At 24.8% G+C, this 24,068-nt stretch overlaps 2 protein-coding genes across 7 annotated transcripts; one reads left to right on the forward strand and one right to left on the reverse strand.

The window, feature by feature from the left end:
* Window positions 1-379: 379 nt before the first annotated feature.
* Window positions 380-8,336, reverse strand: LOC132932123 (katanin p60 ATPase-containing subunit A-like 2). Of its 2 annotated transcripts, XM_060998346.1 has the most exons (7): window positions 8,231-8,336; window positions 6,329-6,399; window positions 4,430-4,817; window positions 4,197-4,365; window positions 3,808-4,108; window positions 757-916; window positions 380-696 (listed from the first exon to the last, which is right to left on the reverse strand). In XM_060998346.1, exons 1-7 carry the CDS (start codon window positions 8,279-8,281, stop codon window positions 469-471), a joined length of 1,368 nt encoding a protein of 455 aa, XP_060854329.1. In that variant the 5' UTR covers window positions 8,282-8,336; the 3' UTR covers window positions 380-468. The 2 variants fall into 2 exon arrangements, with proteins under 2 accessions (XP_060854329.1, XP_060854330.1); XM_060998347.1 differs by lacking the exon at window positions 6,329-6,399 and having other exon boundaries at window positions 8,231-8,319.
* LOC132932121 (bumetanide-sensitive sodium-(potassium)-chloride cotransporter-like) lies at window positions 2,860-22,175 on the forward strand. 5 transcript variants are annotated; one of them, XM_060998342.1, is made up of 18 exons: window positions 2,860-3,052; window positions 9,059-9,122; window positions 12,577-12,838; window positions 14,887-15,137; window positions 15,205-15,319; window positions 15,395-15,522; window positions 15,592-15,786; window positions 15,986-16,217; window positions 16,425-16,546; window positions 17,511-17,646; window positions 17,770-17,981; window positions 19,086-19,324; window positions 19,390-19,560; window positions 19,650-19,750; window positions 19,824-19,938; window positions 20,823-20,950; window positions 21,689-21,797; window positions 21,882-22,175. In XM_060998342.1, exons 2-18 carry the CDS (start codon window positions 9,072-9,074, stop codon window positions 22,009-22,011), a joined length of 2,697 nt encoding a protein of 898 aa, XP_060854325.1. In that variant the 5' UTR covers window positions 2,860-3,052; window positions 9,059-9,071; the 3' UTR covers window positions 22,012-22,175. The 5 variants fall into 5 exon arrangements, with proteins under 5 accessions (XP_060854325.1, XP_060854327.1, XP_060854326.1 ...); XM_060998344.1 differs by lacking the exon at window positions 2,860-3,052 and adding an exon at window positions 8,359-8,447; XM_060998343.1 differs by lacking the exon at window positions 2,860-3,052 and adding an exon at window positions 8,383-8,523.
* Window positions 22,176-24,068: the final 1,893 nt, after the last annotated feature.

Genomic DNA, 24,068 nt, shown 5'->3' on the forward strand with positions numbered 1-24,068 from the left:
TATAAAAATTATGTCGTTATTCAGAAAAGTATACCTACTTAATTATAACGATAATAATGTTATTTTATTTCAACTATAAATTACACAAGAAAAATATTTTAAAAAACGTTAATTGATTATGAAATAATGAATATTACCTATCAGATTAATCAATCACCCTGTATTATATTATGATTATTGATTAAAAAAACATAAATTATATAAATTCACGTATGTGCGCCAGGGAATATGTACTTAATAAGAATAAAATGTTTCTTAATTATTTATATTCATATAAAAATGTATATTATAAATAGTAATTTTATATTTTATATTATATGTATAATTATATAGGTATAATTAAAATTAAAATCATACATTTCCAAATAGGTTCTTTGTATCGATAATTATTTTAAAATTATAAAAAACAAAAATGTCTGTACTTTAATACTACCTAGATTGACTAGATTTAAATAATTAATCTTGAAATTAACATGATGAATATTGTGATTGCCAAATTTTATATTTATTATTATCTGTCTCACTTGTTGATGGTTTAGTTATTGAAATTGCATTCTTGACTTCTTTAGTCGTTATTGTAAAATTTATATTATTACCGGTTTTTTTTTCTAAAACTTGGAATATTGAACGCATAGCCTGCATTGCTGTTTCTTTACATACAAGTCTTATATCTGAACCAGAATAACCATTAGTTTCCTAAAAAAAATATAGGAATTATATTGTATACTATTATTGTAGCAATTCTTTATAACATACTTGAGCAAGACTATCACTATCAATATCACATTTGATATACTTATGTTTTTGTAACATTTCCGATAGATAGTATACAAACATATCTTTTCTAGCTTGAACATCTGGCAAGTCAACAAAAATACGTTTTTCAAGACGACGAAAAATTGCAGGATCTAGTTCCCTTTGATAATAATAATAGCGTATGTATAAAAACATTAAGAATAAGTGTATATAATACATGGATTTTTACTATGTAGGTACTTTACTGTATATTTATTATATACCTATAGGTATTTTATATATGTCAATACTCAATAGGTATATAGCCAAGGATACACCACGAAAATTGTAATTCGAATATATATTATAACTTGGAATACCTATCAATGGCGGTTTTGAGGGTGAGGCAAAGCGCCTCACCTAAAATGTTGTGGTAAATAATACTTAAAATGAGAACTTCTTGGTTTATTAATAGCACATATTTCGCTAATAATTTTTAACATATTTATGATTTTATTTGAGTAAAAATCTTCTTCATTTCACTTTAATATGAATTATTATTTATTAAATTATTGTACCTATCATTCCATATTTCCATGTTTATTATTGAAAAATATCAATAAACCGATAAGAAATACACGAAATAATTAGTACGTAAACGAACGCCGGTATTTCAGCGTATTTCCAATGACGTCAGAGAGGGTTTTATATAATATGTACTGAAAATAGATCTACTATTATAGTCATCCCACAGCCACGACTACGGGCACTGCGGCACGTTCAATAAAAAACTAAACAATCAATTGTTATTGTTGTAATACATATGTATATGTTACTATAACTATATATAATAACTATTTTTATATTTTTAAATTCCATTCAAACTGTTTAATTTTTGTAATGATAGGGGGGTGGTCGGTGGGGTATACATAATTCGCCTCACTAAAAAAAATAAAAAAATACAACCAAAACCGCCACTGGTAGGTACCTATTTGAATCAAACCCTAGGGTTTTTCTAGATGCTTATATTATTATTATTGTGTTTAAATAGAAATTTTTTAGTACAATGTAAAGCTACATTTTCTATACCTATTGGCTATTCCAGAGGAAGTACCTAAATTTGTTTATTTGATTATTGGTTACTGTTGGTACGAGGTACGTCTTTTTTTAAAAAAAGTTAAAATTCAATACCTACATTTACTAGGTATAGGTAGTTATGCACATTGTAAGTACATAAAATATTAAAATATTCTATAGATCATAATTATTATTTTATATTAAAATATCATTATAAAAGTTTAAAATGTATTATCTATATAATATGTACATATGTAATTAATAATTATTTCCTCTTTTTTCCCTTGCTCTTTGTATAAAACACAATAAGCAATCTATGACCCATATCACATAAATAGAATATATATACTATATAGGTATAAATAAGTATATGGTATAGTATTATAAAGTTATACATTATAACACCTAAATTAGTTATAATTTAAAAAAAGAGAAGAAGTCATCCTGCATTTCTGCCTACTTATCTACTTATATTGTTGTACTTGAATAATTGGATTTGTTAATTTTTTCTCGTATACGCCTATATTGCCTTTCTCGTTGTTCCTTTCCAAATCTAAATTTCAATATACATATACCTACATCGTATAATTTTAAATATACATGCTATTATATATAACTATATAAGTATAATAATACTCGTGAATGTGTAGGTACAACCGCCCATAATAATTATTTTAATTGATTATTATCATTATGTTAAATCTTTAATATAAAAATGTATGTGGCCCTAAAGGACTTTCCTAAATTAATATTAGGCCCTTTTCAAAATTATAATTAAAGGATTTAAATAATTGAATAATGTAACGATGGCTCCCCATTGTAGTCAATGGCTAAAAAGAGTGTCATCATTAGAATCTCAGTGTATATATAAATGTATGTTATTCTATACATATTCAATTATTCACACAATTTCCTACATTATAAAATAGTCATCTCTGACTAATATAGCGTTATGTCTTTTATAAACAAAACTGTGCTATTTACTCGAACCGTCGTACCCATTGACCATCGACCGGATCCCTACAACGACACTCTCTCGGCGTATGCCTCCGTCGGTGGTCATGTGTGACGAGTGATAGGTTCATTATAATATGTTATATTTCAAATAATAAAAATAATCTTTAAGTGTTTTAAATATATCAAGTGTGTTCTTAATTAATATTAAACTATTAATATATTTAGCCTATTTCTTACCCTTTGGTTCAACTATAATAATTGGTAAGCCTCCTTTTGGATTAGGGTAAGTAAATTTGTCATATATAAATCCTCATATATATTTGTGTATGTATAATATATATATATATGATAATGTAGTAAACTGGAGTGTATGCGTGGTATTTATATATATATATATATTATATATAATACACAAATGATAAACTATAAATGATTAAAAACTATAAATAAAGGAATATAAATTACGCACACGCACCCTATTTTTGCATCACTACAATAAAAAAGAGGAAGTATGTAACCGCTCTGCTGTACAGTAGATGTTGAATGAGCATTGTTATTGAGGAGTTATAGTTATTAGTTACTATAATGTATTTATGTATGTGTTAAATTTGAATTAAAAACTATTCTGAACGAAGATCTGTCAGCCTATAATACTAAATATTACGTATTGTAAATTATTCATATTGCTAGTTAGTTGAATTTATTTTTACCAAAAACGTTGCATTTGAAAATGCCGTTCTGTCTATAGAACATAATAACATAGGAACCTATGTTAAAACTTTAAAAGTTTCAAGTACCCTCAAATAATATTTTTAAACAATAATAAAATAACTATAATCGTTATATCCTTCGTTTAAATATCTAGGTTTTGTCCAAATTTGAACTTGAAATTTCTATATAGGTTAAGGGTTAAGCACAACTAGAAAAACAATTGTTAAGTTTTCTTCTTTATATAAGAATTTAGGATTGTGATTATTTTTTATGCTATTTGTTTTATGTTACTGTCTAAATATATATGATTATGAATTATGATTTTACCACGGATGGTTTGACGTTGCCAACAAAAATATTCGTTTTTCTGAACGCAGGAGACCATCCATATGTATTAATATTTCAGATGTTAGTCTACGTGAAGCTTCGTGGTCAATACGCTTCGATGCAATTGTATCTAACTCGTCAATAAATATTGTACTTGGTGACATTTGTTCTGCCATTTCAAACATTACTTTAATAAGCTTTTCAGAATCCCCTCTCCATTTAGCAACAAGTGTACTAGGTGTGATATTAAAAAATGTCGTTTTACATTCAGTCGCTACCGCTTTAGCAAGCAATGTTTTTCCTGAAAATAGTGTTTATTTTTAATATTTACATATGTATATACATATTAAAAAATAGTAATTTATTAAATATGTATATAATATAATCACCTGTACCAGGAGGACCATAAAATAACATTGCCGTCCACGGAGTACAAAGTCCAGTAAATAAGTCAGGATATTTTGTTGGTAGTACGATAGCCTCATCTAATAACTTCTTAGGCATCGAAAGTCCTTTAATATCTGACCATCTCACATTTGGATTAGTGACTAAAATTTCCTTTAAAATATTTTGTTTGGTTATTCTTTATAAGACTCGTAGTAAGTGAATTTTTAATTATTACTTTTGATATCATTTCAGCGTATACTCGCCATTCGTCCTTCCAATATCCGAGATCAATAGAAGGCAAACAATATTCATCCTCCAAAGATTCATTACAAATATTTATAGGAGTTACTGTAATAAAAGTTGTGTCTATTGATTGAGTATCTTGTGAATGTTGATTTGTATTTGATTTTTTACAAGTTTTGGTTTTATTTCTGGTAGCATTGTGAATATCAGATTTTGCAATATCCAACGATTTACTAATTTGTGGCTTTTTCTGATAACGTAAAAAATAATAATTTTCGTATTCTATAAGAATAGTATCTAAGTCTATGTTATCACAAACCGCATGATGACTTGTATTTAAACAAGCTTCTTCTACTAATGTCGATGCCGTTTTTATGTACCTAATTTATAAAAACTATATGTAATGAGTATTCAAATATATTAACGAATAATAATTAATGCTTCAATATTTCTCATGATATTCAAAATTATTATAATATATAGCTGTTTTACAAGGAATAATTTTTTTTCGGAGGATTTCGGCCTTAGTATGCTTATGAAAAAGGAGTAGGTACTAGCCACTAGGTAGGTACCTACCTTAGTTATTTATTTATATCAAAAATAGACTGAGCCTTAAAAGACAATTTTACAGTGATACATAAAGCAGATACAGATGCAATCTAACTTCTAATCTATGAAATTACTAATGTAGTAATATATGTATATATAAAATAGTTGAAATAAATAAATAAATATAGAAAAGTCAATTTATTAACGGTTGCATGAATAATGGATAATGATATAGTACAAATACTTATAGTATCATAACAAGTTTTTTGAACCTAAGGCTATAGGGTACCTACCTACCTACTGATAAAAAATAGTCTTCTGCGGTTCTACTTTTTTTCAAAAACATATTTTATGCAGATAAAATACATTAACATTTATAATTTAAAATATTAAACTATAGGTATCTATAATCTATGTAGACATATAGTTCATTAGTCAATACCAATAATACTTTATAAGTAGTCCATAAAATACACTTTTATGTTTTATATTATAAAAAAGAAGATAAAATATTATTTTTAAACCACAAAAATAAGCATAAAAAATTATTTGTTTATTAGGTAGGTACCTACCCTATTGTTGAGACTTGTGACTATGTATCTATATTAATTTTTAATTATTCCTTTGTAAATGGCCTAACAAATATTCAATTTATAAATTAGTACTACTATACTTCACTTAATATTAATTATGAGCTAGAGTGTAATTAACGATTTTTATTTAAATTTTTAACTATACAACGAATATTCTTAAATATTTTCAGACATGCTATTTCAATACTAATAACTTGATTAGATATTTCTAGACTTTAGTATTCTAATAAATTCTCAATACTTAAGAACTAATCAACAACAAACAATGCGGTATCAAAACAATCCAATTACGGTAAACCATAAACATATATATTATTTAAGAATTGCTGATTATTTACTTCTTGTTAAAATATAATATATACAGTGAGTTTTAATTTGGTATACAATTTTATAATGAAAAAATAAAAGAGATTTCATTATCCCATTATATTACTAATAATTAGTACATACATCTGCTAGGGAATATGGAGGTCCCGATCAATAATATGGCGTGTGTTTACATAATATATATACCTACATACATAATACATAAATAGGTAAATATTTAAAATTAAAATACAAAAATAATTATAATATAAGTTCTAAATATATATTTATATTTAGTACTTTTATATATTTTTTATAATACATATAAGTATTAAAGAGGTTGCTAAGTACCTCATAATCTTATTTATTAATTGTTTACTTTTTTTACAACTACCACTGGTACGTATATATAAACAATTAGATGTATACTTGACTATTCATACCCTTCGAATCTTAAAAAATTCTCTATCAAATAAAGGATTGACTTTTTTCTTTCTTGTTTCTTCTTTTTTTCCTGTGAATATATTTTTATACAAAACTTGGTTAAAATTGTGCTTACATATAAGATCTGTTAGCAAAATTCCTGAACACAAGTATTAACTATATAAAAATAGGTTTATACGAGTAGTTATTAATTTATTATTAATGATTATTCCGCATGCGATTTTATTATACAACTGTACAAGATTGTTGAGAAATATATTAGGGGCAAGTAGAACGTCATAAAAGAAAAATAACTTCTCTATAATTGAAACAATTATATATTTTTATGTACAATGTACATATTATAATAAAGTTTAACTTTAAACTGTCACTGAAAATTAATTGTTAGTTATTAAACTATACACGCGTGAAATGCGATATTATTATACGTTTTAAAAACGTTTCGTCGGTGTTCACATTTAGGTATATTATTAGTCGTAATTTATAGCCCACTTAAATGAATGGGAATTAAATTATATTATAAGTTAAATATTACATACCTAATGGCTAATACCTATATAAAGTATTTTTAATTATAACTTATAATATTTCGAAACATGACATAATAATAAAATTTCAACAATAATAATTAATATTTAATAAGTATAATATTATACATTATTATTATTATTATTATTATTATTATTGTTATAATATTTAAAGAGTATAATATTAATTATTAGTAATGTAGTTGTATAGCAGTATTACATTTTATTATAGATTTATAACTAATAAATATGTGCGAATAGCGATAAAAAAGATTGTACCTTTTAACCAAAGCTATACCATGTCAACTTAAGTATAAGCTCAACTTATTTCGACTCAATGGTTATTACTTAATACTTATTAGTGTGTATAAGCTAAAAATTAGCTCATATAGTCATATACGTATAAAATATTTATAATTATAAATTATAATACATCTTTTTCAATATTTTAGAATCTACCACAATTTTAGAAACAATTCTGAGCGGAAACATTCTACCACTACCAGCCTATATAATTAAGTATATTTCATGATATGTTTGTAAAAAAAAAAAAAAATTGATTTTGTTAAAAATTGGATCTGCGTAAAAATTCCTGTTTTATCTTATTTATTTATTTGTTTATCCCGATTATAAAAAAATACATACTAGGATTTTAATTTTAACCACTCTAAAGTACAAACTATATTCATTTTTCTATTCAAAATTACCCTCAAAGTTAAAAATTGAAGCATTTTATCGAATACTTATCATACACGTATACACCATACACAGAAAAACAAAAAACAGTACATCATTGTGAAATTAATACATTCATCGCTCCGCTAATAATCTAAAAATACCTAAAATATTGATCATATATATATTTTTAAATAATAATTATATAATAAATTAATAACTAACAATTTTATTGTAATGTATTAAAAGGCAAAATAATTTTTTTTTTTAAATTAGTATGCCTCATATTAATACTACGCACCGTAATGACTCACTAAAAATCAACCATAAACCAGACCGACACTAACAGGAAATATCATTCTTTATAAAATGTAACTGAATCAGAGAGTAGTAATAGTGGAAGAACGGAATATACCTACCTTTTATATTATTATTATTTATTTATTAACTTATTTTTAAATATTACTTAAACATTGGTAGAATTTGTATACAATTAATTATTATAAATATTGTTATACAACATGCAAGATTGGCAAAAAAAACAAATGTTGGTGTTGTAATCATTTAAAAGAAACACCCAGTATATTATTTGGTTAAATAACACTGATTATTTTTAATTTGTAATCTTCATAGTATTATTTACATACATTTATAATGATAAAGGTAATAACTAATAAGTATAAGTTTAATAAAACTCACATAATCGCGTCCTTGATGCGTACTGTTGTTTAATGAATCGCATCTTATCATTGTTACAAAACTTTAGTTATTTTCTTTTTATAATGAAAGAACGTGAATTGTTTTTTTCTCAACATACTACTATTTTATGAATACTTCATACCATCGATCACTCACAGTTAATAACATATAAACTATAATATTATTTCCATAGCAACAATTTGCATCATGAATTCGTGTGCGTCTATTAAAATATTTAAATAAATAATACTTACATCTTTTTATTTATTTATATAATATATAGGTAATTATAGGTAAATGAAAATGATTTTTTTTTTTTTAATATTATTTTCTATAAACATAAATATATTTAACTAAAAATTTTGAATATTTTTTTAAATATTTGCTAAATTGGGTTCAATTATTTGTCATTATAACCATGTTCTTTTAAACAACGTACTACTTTTTTTATGAAGCCCCCGCCTACTAAAAATAATATACGAGTATTTATACTCAGTATAAACCGGTTCAGTTTCTACTGCAGCAGTTATCAGTTTATCACATTATAATTTTTGTATACTTAGATAGTTAGATACTCAGATACTTGTGATTTTGTAAATGTATTAATATTTATTAATATAAAAAAAAATTATACTCTTTATCTAATAATAAATAGTAATAATATATATTTTTTAAAACATATTAAGTATTAATACTTCTTTTTCACGGAATTTTCAATTAAGCTATTTTGTACACACATCAAATACTCAATTACAAAAATGTAAATATTTATCAACAGAATTTTGTTTTATGAAAATTTTATTAATTTAGTCGTTATTATTTATGTAGCCAGTTGACAAGTATGACTGAACAGGTGGATGTTAAACTAAAAACGTGCCATTGGAAAAATCAGGTAAATAAATAAATTTAATTAATATAGGTATTTAACTTAATTTTAATATGAAATCTAACCAAGTTACATTTAATAACTTCTAATCAATATTATATTAATAACATTTTTGTTTGCTTATTTTTTGAGTTTTTCGCATTTTTTGAGAATACCAATTATTTTTTAATATAACCATAATTTTACTGATTTTCCATTGTTAAGTATTAACTTATGGATAATTTCTTTGGAAAATTGTTTATAGTGTTAATTTTCCATAAACTGTTTGTACCGGAAAAAACATATTTATAGTTAGTATAACCATTAGTTAGGTAACTATCTCGATTTATTAAAATTAAATTATAAAAACAATCAATGATTTATATTTTAATACATTTTAAACTTTTTTAAAACCAATATATATTATACTTCGTGCGAAAGCTGTACGATTATGAGTTATGACTATAATATAAACTCTTAAATGGTTCTTTTTAGTGTGCCTAAATAAGTAAATTAAAATTTTTTATAGGTAAAGCCCAAGTCATAAAATCATTTAAAGTTGTATAGTCCATTGTTAGTTTATATTTGAGATTGTATTATGTGTTGAACTGCGGATGGCTTTGATTTATTGTAGGTATAATACTTAATAGAATTGTATTGAAGGAGGTATTATATTTAGGTTAATTACACAGTGCTTGAATTGTAAAAATCTTGTCACTTTAAAAATCATTTATTATTTACTGAGAACTTATGAGTAATGATAAATTATTTCTAATTATAAATGCACAATACGCTTAAACATAGAGTAAGGATTTTTTCCATAAATTGGTCATATTTATTTGATTCCTCCCCTACAATAAATCAACAATAACAATTCATTAATATATATTACTAATTAAGTTGCATTAATTTCATTTTTTTATTTTCGGATGCGTAATTTATTTTCATAATATCAATGATAAGCATAATATAAATCGACAAAGGTTTACATCTAAAGTTTTGATGATTTTATTTTTAGTGTTCAATGGGTATGGATACCAAATTAACCAACTTATAATAATAATACGAATGGAAAAGGTGCTTGTAATCTAAGGATTTTGATTTAAATATTTTATTTTTATTGTAGATATCACGAATTAAGATATCATAAAAAAAAGATATTATCTTAATTCATGGTAGATATCGACCCGACAACACATACTGATACTAATGCATACTATGTATAATAGCAAAATAAGTCAGTAAATAAATTACTGTCTTAGAACTTAAAAACTTTAAATCGAAGAATTTTAAGAAGAATTTCTTTCAATTTGCTATGTTGAATCTTTGCAGGACGGAGAAAACACAAGCGAAATTTTATTTTTGAACTATACCTATTATTTGGATGTAATTTATTTTGTCGATGTAGCAATAATATTTTCGTTTATATATTATATATAGTACTATTTATGGCAACTAAAAATATTGAACTTCACAAATAGCTATTAAAGATGTTACATGTTATTATTTATAATTCATAATCATAAGACATGATCATCGTCCATCGAGCGGTATATTAATAATAAAAAACCGGCTTTTATTGAGGGGCCTCGGAGTTTTCTTAGGTGACCTGGCTCTCACTCCAATCTTGGCAATGTGCCTGTACAGACAGTTGTGGAGATGACTTAAAGATAACCATTATTTTCCCATTAATTTTAAATTGGAAAACAATCAATAAACATGAAGCTATAATTGGCTTTTTTTTCGCTTTTACACAGCGGTTTAATTAGTAAAACTTACCCGGGCTACTACGCTTAAAAGTGGTGTTACAACAACCCTAAAGTTTCTAACAACAAAACGATGTTGATAGAATTATACATATTCATTTAGGTTAAGACTATATTATTTTGGTTACCACTATATGTCCGTATAACCTTGCTATATAATTATGAGTTAGGTGATATATATATGTAGGACGTAGATATATCTTATTTGCAATGGTATTAATAAGATACTGCTATATGTTTATAGAATATTTAAATAGATACGGAACTTATACTCACTACAGTGATTGAGTGATAGCAGTATAGGTACACCAATAGTTTAAAGATCCAATCAGTATAGAATATATTTTTGATATTAAAACATAGAGTTCTCATTTTTTAGGTTAGCAAGTTAGCGTACTTAATAAAATTGTAAATAAATCATTTTTTTAAGTATTGATCTTTTCCACTTACCTATATATAATTGTAATGAAAACTATTATTTCGTTTTAAGTTTCATACCCATTAATCTATGTTTTGTCTCAAATTTTGTTATTTGTTATTAAAATAACTGTACAGATATTCTTAATTTAAGTCGTTATTTAAACAAGTTTTCTTTCACAGCTTAGATGGGTATTAGCATTGATTAAATATACTTATTACGTATTAGGTACCCAACAAAGTACCAAGCTATGAACGGATGATCACTCCTATATAATTACTATACAACTTTATGACCTATATCGGTTTTATATGAAGCATTGAACATTTTTTGTATAATAGACTTTATCTATTTGCGTAAATATTTAATATTATATTAGAAGTATCAAGTATATCATGATAAGTGATGACATCATGATTACATTGTAATAATATGAAAATAAATCGTTTGTAGACAAAGGTGTAGTATTCAACTCCTATAGTCCTTAATGATTAAACAATTTTCAGGGCTAATGGGTATATAGCTATTTATTCTTATTCTATTTATAAATATTATATATTATATATACGAGTAGTATATATGTTTATATAAGTAAATTAAAAAATTTCAATTCAATTTCATGTTTTTAAATGGTATTAGCTACTGGCAGTATTATATTATTTATTAATAATAATCTGCATACAATATTTTTATTTTTACATACCTATACATTACGGGTGGCTGCCCAAAGTACAGTTGCTTGAAAATAAAATAAAATTAGGTACATAATATATTACAACATAATGTTATACATCATTTTAAAAAAAAGAAACATTGTAAGTTAATGTTATACATATGAAGAACATAATATAGGTTAAAGAGAGATTCTCGTTAGACGTACTCGGTGGATCGGGTGATATCGGCTATAATAACTGTTATTGTGATGTAAAGGGACGTAGAAGGGATAAAAACGTTTAATAAAATCATATAAACCAACTGACACATTGACACAAATACAATTTTCATTTTATTTTACGTAGATATACCTAAGGTTCATATAAACCCTATTTAGCCCCGGGTTAGATGACCTGCTTCCACTGAAAATAACCATGTTCAAATAATTAAACTGATCAGGTTAACTCCTTTGTCATTTGATAGCAATACTGAATGCTTTCCTAATTCAATCATGCAAGTTATTGGTTTTTATGTTGTCTTAACTACTCGTTGTACTAAATAATGTAAATACTTTAACTATAAATAACTATTATACTCGTACTATTATTTTTCATAATATATATATTACAATACAATTTTATAGATACAATCCTATGATAAATTGGTTCGTGATGAAGAAAGTAAATTAAATGTAAACGAAGGAATAAAATTAGGATGGGTCGAAGGTGTGCTGAACCCATGTTTACTCAGTATTTGGGGTGTTATGCTTTTCTTGCGAATGCCCTGGATTGTTGGACAAGCTGGCATATTTGATTCAATTTTGATTATTTTTATATCACTTATAATAATAATTATCACTACATTTTCATTGTCAGCCATCAGTACTAATGGAAGAGTTAAAGGAGGTATCGTATATAATATTATATATTTATTCAATAGCTAATATAAATAGTTTAAGATTTAGAGCAAAGTTATGAATGTATTGAATTTCTACTGTATGTTTTTTTATTTAAAGATGTTTTTAATAACAAAAATAAAAACTTTGATACTGAAAGTGGTTTCTGAATGACAATTAGATATTTTTGGTACCTATTCTGGGGAATAAAAATTAAAAAATTACCTGTATATTTTAAAACAATTGAGAAAACTAACAATAAACAACAGAAAACATGAAAATTAACACAATAAACCAGTTTATAACAACATTAAATTTGTTTTTTATTGTAATTCTAATAGGTATAACTATAGGGAATTAAAATGTATAATAGAGTTTTCTAAATATAATACAATTTTAAAAATACTATTTTGTTTATCTATACTCATAGACATTTTAAATTTTATTCTAGGTTTTTTCTATTTTTATTGAAAACTTTTTTTTCTTAGTACAACATCTTTAACAATTTAATTCAAGGTTCCTTATAAGTAGCTCTTTCAGAAATTAAAAAAATCCAAAATATTTATCTTTAATTTATTTTTTATTTACATTTGAAGTTCAATTAAATTGGTATATAACAATTTTAATATTTTGCTGTAAATAAAAAAAATTATTAAAAAGAAACTTTTCAATATTATGTGTATTATTTTTTATAAATAATATATCATTTTCAAAATATTAATTGTATTTTTAAGCTATTTATATTTGCAACATAGAACTATTATTTACATCATTCTATACAATACGTTAGTTTTTATTTATTTTTAATTAACACTTTTTTTTGATTATAATAATTTAATACAATATTATAATAATTGTTATATAAGCAATGCTTATAATGTTTATTTACATATATATATGTATAATAATTTATAATATATTAATGCGTATTACCTATATGCGATGATTTCGTTAAAAATTCATATAACCTACCGTATAACTAATAGACATAGAAGTTACTTATAGTATTACAGCGAAAATTACAGTAAATTTTATAATATTCTTATGAATTGAGTCTCAGGCATAATTAAACTCAGAATTGTTTTTCGTATTCAAAATAGACACTAGTGAAGTAGTGATTTACTCATTGACGAGGTTTAAAGCCTAAACCTATACGAAATTATTATTTATGCTAATATTTATAACTTTGTATTTGTAAAATTTGAAACTTAATGTATTTTTCACAAAAAATAAAATAGTCGGATTAAGGGGCTATCCATTACAGGGAGCCATATCATCTGGAAACTGATGGTGCCAATATTTTATTACATAAATGCAACTTTTTGTAACTAAAGGTTTTTAATTTACTACCTAATATTTTCACCATAGTACAAGTTTTAACAGATGGTGGCCCAATTTCACATAACCCACCCACCTAGCGAATGTATCAGTTCTAAATCAATGTTAATATTTTACAATGTTTTATAATTTGTTACCTTAATTAATATATATATATATATATATATTTATATCATAATTCGAATATTAATAGATCGGGATCCAGTTATATGCGTTGTCTACATCCTAGTATAATTTATTTCATATAAAAAATATTAAGTTGAAAAATTATTGGCCCGGTTTGGATCCGATGTGACATCTTGGGAATTCACATTACGGATATGAAACCTACTTTATGTATAGTTTAGCAGTGGTTCTTAACCTTTTAAAATTGTTTACGCTCATAATTGTAAAATAATTTTGTGGGCTACAGACGCTATACACACTCATAAAATAAAAATATATACTTATGTATATTATTGAAACTAGGTACATAATATAAATTTAAAATTGCATAGATATATACAAATTTAAATATTAGTCAATGATTTATAATTTAAGGCTAATATTTAGCATTTTAATGTCACACAATTCCATTTGTAAAAATTATTATGCGCTTGTTCCAGATAATAATTGAAAGGATAATAAGGAAAAGAGATTTAAAAATCCATTATGCTAATAGTGTATAGAATCTATATTTAACTTGATTTATAGTTGAAAACTAATATTATAATCCTTTAGGGGGTTTATATTTTATTATTTCCAGATCGATTGGGCCGGAATTCGGTGCGTCTATTGGAATCCTATTGGCATTAGCCAATACCATTTTAGTAGCGTTGAACACAATTGGATTTTGTTTATCATTAAAATCACTATTGCATACGTTTAATATACATGCAATGGATTCCAATTTTGTATTTATACTAACGGGGTTTATAGCGATACTTATTATGGGAATATTGTGTTGTGTAGGCATGGACGATGAAGCTAAAGTTAGTAATGTTAACGACAGTATTATAGGCAGTTAATATTCTTTTTAAAATGTAATTATTTTTCTAGATTCAAAATATATTGCTAATTTTTATTGTTGGAGCAATTGTTGACGTCTTAATCGGATCATTTTTAGGACCAACTACTGATGTTGCAATAGCTTCAGGCTTCACTGGACTTAGCAGTAAATTTATTTTAACTTTAACAATTATGGTTATCATTATAGTATTTAGTTACAGAAATGATCATTATTTTTCAGTGAAGACATTCAAAGAAAATTGGTATTCAGATTACACGACCGAGCAATCATTTTTTACAATTTTTGCCGTTTTTTTCCCGTCTGTTACAGGTATACAAGCTGGGGCAAATATATCTGGAGATCTTAAGGCATGTACTTATAATTAAGAATATCAAATATTATTTTTGGCTATAATTATAAATATGACGATTTTGTAGGATCCAAGTGCTTCAATACCGAAGGGAACTCTATTATCGATTCTCATTACCATTACTTCATATATTGTTTTAGTATTAGTACCCGGAGCGGTTCAATTAAGAGATGCAAGTGGTAATCCAAACGAATTACTTAATGGATTTTATTTAAATTGTTCATTTAGAAATTGTACTCAAGGATTACACAATAACGAAAATGTAATAATATTTGTATTTATCATGATATATTTATATAGGTAGGTAATTAATTAAATAATATCTAGATGGCTCTATAATAAAACATAATAAACTGATACCAATGATTCAGTGTTATTATTAATCATCTGAAAATGTAAACCTACTACTTACTATATAATATATGTTACTAATTGACTATTAAATTTTAATATTGTTACAGGTAATGCAAACAATATCTTTATGGCCGTATCTTATATACCTTGGTTGTTTTGCAGCTACCTTAAGCACCGCTTTAACCGCCTTAATTGCTGTTCCTAAAATATTACAAAGGATGGGTCAAGATGATATTTATCCATTTCTTAAATACTTATCAAAGGGTTATGGAAAATCGAATGAACCTTATCGAGCTCACGTCCTAGCTATTGTAATATCGTCGATATTTCTTTTAATTGGTATTTAATACAATTGATTAATATAAAATAATTGTTCATTAAAAACCAAATCATTGTATTTCATTATAAAAAATTAGGATATCTATTATAATAGTGCATTTTTAGTAGGTATAGCTGTAATTTTTTGCATATGCCTATACAATAATGAAAGGCTTATATAAACAAATTTTAAACTTTTTTGGTATATTCGCCTATATTGTTTTACAGGTGAATTGAATGAGATCGCATCATTCATCTCAACGATTTATTTGTGTGCATACGCTTTGTTAAATTTATGTACATTTCATGTTGCACATTTTCAACCATTAGGTTGGAGGCCATCATACGAGGTATTTACTAATACTATATTATATCATTATAAATACTAGTATATATAATACTAGACAAATAATATAACATTAATGGATAATGGATGCATCCGAATTGCATGCCACCTCTTAGAGGAGTATGTCCAAATGTCATGCCTTGTATCCACAAGTTTATTTATCATGCACGATGCACTTATGTGCACAATTTTTTTTTTTTTTTTTTATTTAATTTTTATTTACAATCTGTTACATAAAATGAACAATAAGTAAAATAGATAATTGAATAAGTGGCTTAAGGAAAGGATAGATTTAAGAAGTCTTCCAGGGAAGACACTTTGTAAACTAACAATTTAAACTTATTTTTTCTATTTTGTTTTTAAAAAAAGTCATGAAGAAAAATGCTTTTTGATATGATTGTTACAACTGATTAGTTTCTAGATTGAAATATCTTTTTATCCGAGTAAACATTTTATATTCCCTTTTTAATATTAACTGTTTTACAAAACCCTATTACTATTATTATTATATATGTACATTGTACTTATACTATATTGTTTATTGTCAAAAAAAAACCACCAAATTTTATAATATTATTATTTATTTGAAATGCCATGTAAAAATGTAAAATACATTCACTTGATTACTTTAAACTACAATCGTTTTATTTAATATTTACAGTGTTATCTTCTCCAATTTGGTAAAATGTTTACTCGAATATAAAAATATTTCAATCTAGAAACTAATCAGTTTCTAGTTTCAATTCATGCTTTTAAAAAAAAAATAAAAATAGAAAAATAAAAAATAAAGTTTAAGTTGTGCACGTAAGTGCGTAATAAATAAAGATAAACTTGTAGGTACACGGAATGCAATTCGGACAAACCCCACTAATGGTTGACATGCAATTTGGACATTCTAATTTATGTTTATTTTTTTTGGCATGCAATTCGGATGCACCAACATTAATATAAATTAATTATTTTTATAGTTTTATAACAAATGGTTAAGTCTTGCTGGAGCTATTATTTGTTTTTTGGTAATGATCCTTATTGACAAACAAATGTCAGTAATTGTTGGATGTATTATATGGATTTTATATATAATTGCAGCTGAAAAGAAAGATGGTATGAAATTAGTTATACATTTTGTAATTTGCAATCTTATTTACTGTTAATTCTTTAAATTATTGTTACATGAATTATATAATTTACTTTAATAAATCATTTTTTTTTTTTTAATAATTGTAGATATAAATTGGGGATCCTCAAAACAAATACAACAAATCAAAACCGTTATAAATAATGTGTACATGGCTGACACCATTCAACAGCATGTTAAAAATTATGTACCTAATATTATGGTACTTTCTGGTGAGCCTGAATCAAGAAAAGAATTGGTCTATTTAGCTCATATAATAACTAAAAATAATGGTTTACAAACGTGTATTAATATAATAAAGGTACGTTTTTTCCACTTTAAACATTTAAATTATATCTACTTATAATAATTATTGTAAAAATATAAAGTATAAAATTAAATTAACTTTAATTAAGATTAAAATATTATTGATAATTATTTTTAATTCAATATTATATCGTAAGTTATAATAATATTAGTCCAGAGTCCAGTCATTTAAGCTCCGAAAATGGCGTTTTGTGGAATTAAATCAGAACGTTTTGAAACTTTCCAAAAAGTTTGGTTATGGGTTACTGATTAACCAAAAAAATTCGCTATCGCTCCAAGAACCAGAAGTGTTTGCCATCTACCTATTCGATTTTATGTGCAATTTTATTCATCGTTAAATGACTGGACTATATGAATCGCTGAAAAATGTATTAAATTTTTTTATAATTTTTATTATTCAGTATACTAAAAATTAAGACCCAAGAAAATTATTCAAGTTATAATACAGTAAATTCCCATTGCAACAAATACCAATACAACGAAAAATCCCGTAACGAAAGTCATAGAAGTCAAAAGCAGGGCTTATAAAGATATTATTCAAATTTTCGTTACAACGAAATTTCCGTTATAACGAAAAACAATTCGGTCACCTGGAGTTCGTTGTAACAGGATTTTACTGTTATTTGTATTATTCGTCAATTGATTTGCTTGTTAAAAAAAAAAAAATTATATGCGATGTTTATAAATACACAATGGTATAAATTACATAAGGTAAATAATATTAACTAGTAGTTGTCAGAATGTACCAGATTGGCTATAGTAGGTACCTTGTAGCCTATTGAAGCGCAGTAATGTTTATAAATCTGACTTAGAATTCAGTTTTTTACTTTAATACATTTTCTATTAAATATTACATATTTCAATGGAATATCTTAATAATCTACAAATATAAAGTTTTATCGTCATGTTTTTATTTTATATATTATTGCTGTTTATCTAGTTAAATTTATACAATTAAACTAATAATATAACTTATGGACAGTTTTATTTTTAAATCACTGTTTAATAAAATTTAATTTTATAAAAATTATCTAAATGTATATATTATATTATTATTTAAAATTTTAGCAGACAATTTATACATTAAATTTTCTTGTAGAATCCATTAATACAGAAACAAAAAAAAGAATTACTAGAAAAAGGAGCAAATTGGTTAAATCAAACTGGAATCAAATCTTTGTATAATGTACTTGATAATATTGATTTGGATATTGGTGTTCATATAATAAATAGTTGTGGTCATGGCATTCTTAAACCTAATATTATTGTAATTGGTTATAAGCATGGCTGGTTTAAGTGCACGGATGATGATATTCAAACATATTTAAATATATTAAAGTATACATTTTTATAATTAATTAAAAAAAGCACGTACTTAAAAAGATTGTGTTTGTATTAAAAAGTTTATCAAATATGGATGGAATTGCAACTATAATTGTTCGGCTACCGAAGACCGACACAACCTTTGAAAGCGAAGATAGCAATTTAACTAATAACAAACAAATACGGTTTTACGAAGATGAAAACGTAAACAGTAAAGCATTAATTAACGAAGAAGAAAAATATCAAGCCAAGTAAATAATATATTTTCGATTTGGATTTTTTTTATTATTTATTTATTTAATTCACATAGTCTAAGATAATCAAATTACTTTAAACTCAGGGAATTTGATTGTTCTGTAAAAATGCACGATAATGAATTTTCGTTTGTTACAAAACGAAATAATGGGACAGTGGATGTATGGTGGCTGTTCGACGATGGTGGTGTGTTGAAATGAAATAATTTAAATATTTACATATACTTAAAATATATTTACTATAAAACTGAATTTTATAGGTTTGGCGTTGATTATTGCACACATATTTAAATCATGCGATACCTGGAAAAAATGCAAGTTTCGAATATTCGGTGTTACGGATCAATTGAACAACATAGACACGGAGAAAAATAAGTAATAATAACAACAATAATAATTAAAACGTTATTTAGTTGATTAGTTTACCTTTGACACATTTTGGACGATGGAAATATGCGTAACTTACAGGCTATTATAGAATTCACAATATGCCGCTTAAATTAAAGTGGGACGTACCATATTATAGTTAATAACATAACACTCAAGAATTCGACATTGTATGATAAAAATATGTATAAATAAAATACAGCTGTTAAATTAATTGGGCTAGATGCATACATACATTTATTTTACAAAAAAATACACGCATAGGTATATAGGACATTTAGATAATAACTAATAGGTAAAAATATACTTAACACTGTATATTTGTATATTTTAAATTAATTTATATACATAATAATTAAATTATATATTATGTACCATTTTACAATTAATTTGTTCATTGTCAACGCCATTTACAGTTTGTATTGTTACAGATTTATTTCATTTTAAAATTAGTATCAACTCAAATTTTAGTAGTTAAACTTTATCCTACTAATCGCGATAAAACAAATTAATTAATCTGCTCTCTTCTATATGTATATTAATTTTTATTTGTTTTTATAATAGGTTTATATAGATATATTATAAATATTTTTATTTTTTCATCAAAGTTATAATATTTTAACAATACCTATATGGTTATGTGCAATTATATATATTGTATTATGTAGACTACTGTGTAACATGAGATAGGATAACATAATTCTATACACAAAAAAACATCACGAACGTGTCAGGGGAATTCATAACTTAATAATTCAAACTTCAATTTATTGTGTCGCAAAATAATTATTATTCTTGTTACACTTTGATAATTAGGGAATGAAATAAATGCTATACCTACCAATAAATATAAAGCAAATTATAATTTTCAGATTAAAACAGCTACTATCAATGTATCGGATTCAATTTGATTTTGTAGACGTCGTATTAGCAAAAGAAACTAGCCTTAAAACTATGGCCAATTTCACAACTTTATGGAATCAACAATTTATTAATCAAAGTAAAAATAGTTTATTATTTTTTAATTCTACACTTTTATTCCGTTTTGATTGTGATTTATCAATCTAATTTATAAAATTATAGCTATATTTCAGCATGTCTATTGTCTATCTACATGGCAACATACGATACTATAAGTACATTAGGTTACAGAATAAAAATATATGTCGTTGTTTAATTCGTAAAACTATAATTTATTGAAGTTGGTATCCCTTAAAATCTCTTGAATAAATTTCCACATCATAATATTTACCAACCCAAATAATGAGCACCATTATTAACTAGTCCTAATGACTAGTGTCTAGTATGATAAATGTTCCTTAATTGTGACCTACGTTTTTATCGAAATATTCCAAATGATTGCGGATAAATGTATAATCTTGAATACCAAATTTATTTTTCAGCAACTATAAGTTAAAATCATTGCATTTAATTTAAATCTAGTTAATTTAATTGATAGTTTATTAGTATTAAAACTAATTCAGTACTAATTTGTCACCCTGTCAAATTTATTTCAATACTTTATTTAAATAAAACACAAATATGCATTGTATAACTATGTTTCATGTAAATATAAACTGTGATATGTAGGTTCCATAAGTCTTTAGTAAATGGTAATTACTGTAGTCTATCCATATGTTTGACTAGTTAATCATTATTTTTTACCACATCAAAATTGGATGATAAGTGAAAACAAACCATTAACATTTACTCATGCACCTCTTAATATTTAATTTAGAAAGCCAGCAACAGGATAATGAAAAATACAATGAACAAGCTGTGATTGATACATTATACGTAAAAGATTTATTGGAAACCTATTCAATGCAATCGAATTTGATCATTTTGTAAGAAAACACGTATATTACAATTGATTTAAGAATATTTAATTACAATTATTTTAGTAAAAACATGTTTTGTATTAATTTTAGATCATCGTCCAAAACTACCGAGAAATTAGATCAAATACACATGTATTGGATGGAAGTGATAACTAGAGAATTACCACCTTGTATTATAATTCACGGAAATACAATTCAAACTGTTACAGCTAGTGCTTAAATTTGAATAATTATCATCTGTCTTATTATATTTTTTTAAGTATTAAAATCTGTCTAACATTAGAATATTATATTTTCCTTAGTTATTATGTAATATCTCTATACTATCTTGTATACGCAATGATAATAGATTATTAAATTGAAATACATTTGTCATATATCATATGTATGCATGAGTAATTTTACAAGCTATATAAGCTTATATAGGTCATTGTTCAAAATATTACATGCATTTTCCAAAAAAATATGAATTATTCCTATTTTACATGAATTGAGGTTATAGCAATGGATCCGAGCTCAGTCAATATAATTTAATTTTGCGGCTCTTCAGTTAACTATAAAGTTTGTTATGCTGATTCTATCTTATTCATGAATCATATTCATAATAATAAATAGTAAACTTGTAATAAATAGTTAAAGTGTTGGCATGGTCGTAGGTGCCCGCGACAATTTTTCCAGAGGTGGACAATACTAAGATTTGAGAAGAAATATTATAACTTTACTATTTTAAAACAACAACCATTATTATTAAATATTTTTTATTAAGTTACAATTTTTGCTAGTATAGATACATATAGGAAATGATCAATAGACTGTTCTAGTAACCTAATTTAATGTTTTTATAATAGTGACCTTTTATTTATATTACCACTTTCAATTTGTTGTATAGTCATTTATCTCAATACTTTCAATTAAAAAAAATTTCTGAATAGCCAAAGAGGGGCAAGTACAAATTAGAACCATTTTGCTACCAGAGCCACTTTTGAAAATCAAAGTATTTATCGATTACTTATCGTGTACAAATACACGAAAAACAGACACACACATCATAGTCAATCAATACATTCATATTGCTTGCCTCAGAATCTAAAAATCCTCATATATATATATGAAGAATAATTATAATTAATTGTATTATTATTTATAATTTGATACTAAGTACTTTATATGTATTTAACACTTAACTAGACCCTAACTTTATCTCCACCTCAATCGCCATCATTTTATTCAACAAGATATAAGTTCCCTACCGTATCATCTAGTATTTAAGTAACCTTATCTATAATAGTATTTATGTATCGTTACTTGTTAGTTGTTATACTTCTATATAATATAGTTCTATATTATCTAGGTATTTATTTTTTGGTTTTGTCAATATCACCTAATATTCACTGTTGCTTCGGATATATTAAAATAATAATAAAAACCAGCATTTAATCTTATTTTATTTTACACCTCTAATATAATATGAGTTTTTAAGGGAAAAATGTTTTTATTAAGTATATATATTACTTTATTTTTTTTTATTTATATTAATAATAAAATAAACAAAAAAGGTAAGCAAGTGGGTACCGTTCTGCTGTACATAACGTGTCGAGTGGGTCACTGTTACAGATGTGTTGAATTTGAATTCAATGATATATCATTGTAGGTATATGAAAAGCGATCCTCAGCGGAAACGGTCTATCAGCTTAATCAGCTTATATCATTATTCATCAAGTATATTTCATAATATATTATTTTGATATTGCTATCAAAAAAATTATTTTAATTTTAGTTTAATCATTGGTTGATAATTTTTTTCTACTATAACTATTGCATTTATTATATTATTAATATCTAATTATTATTATTGTAACATGTATCTAAACAAAATACAAAATATTACATGTTCCTGTAAATACCGTAAAACATTAAACATAGATAATATTTTAAAATAAATCTAAAATTTCATTGCCTATGATAAAATTTATAATAATATAAAAAGATGAAATTTTTAACATCAAAAATCATAAAATCATTTAAAATCATTTAATTCATCGTTAAAATACATAATTTTGTTCTAATTTGAACATATTTTGAGTGTCTATAAAAAATAATTGTGTTAGTATATTTTTTAGATCGTTTAGTTCCCCTGATACTTATAACTTCAATTAAAAATTAACGATTTATAATTCTTCTTACTACAAAATTAAAAATACTTATAGTTTTTCGTGATTTTATAAAAATGTAAACTTCAAATACGCATACAAAAAAATTATACCTTTGATTTTTAAT

Source organism: Rhopalosiphum padi, chromosome 1, assembly GCF_020882245.1.
Source record: "Rhopalosiphum padi isolate XX-2018 chromosome 1, ASM2088224v1, whole genome shotgun sequence".
In the NCBI taxonomy this organism is placed as follows: domain Eukaryota; kingdom Metazoa; phylum Arthropoda; class Insecta; order Hemiptera; family Aphididae; genus Rhopalosiphum; species Rhopalosiphum padi.

Bases quoted from the DNA above. Each gene is read 5' to 3' on its own strand.
- LOC132932123 (XM_060998346.1), bottom strand. From the start codon at position 8,281: ATGATAAGATGCGATTCATTAAACAACAGTACGCATCAAGGACGCGAT. The intron at 4,109-4,196 runs GTGATTATATTA...CACTATTTTCAG, and splicing joins TTATGGTCCTCCTGGTACAG to GAAAAACATTGCTTGCTAAA. The intron at 917-3,807 runs GTAAAATCATAA...TTATTATCAAAG, and splicing joins GCAACGTCAAACCATCCGTG to GGAACTAGATCCTGCAATTT.
- LOC132932121 (XM_060998342.1), top strand. From the start codon at position 9,072: ATGACTGAACAGGTGGATGTTAAACTAAAAACGTGCCATTGGAAAAAT. The intron at 9,123-12,576 runs GTAAATAAATAA...ACAATTTTATAG, and splicing joins CGTGCCATTGGAAAAATCAG to ATACAATCCTATGATAAATT. The intron at 15,138-15,204 runs GTTAGTAATGTT...TTATTTTTCTAG, and splicing joins GCATGGACGATGAAGCTAAA to ATTCAAAATATATTGCTAAT.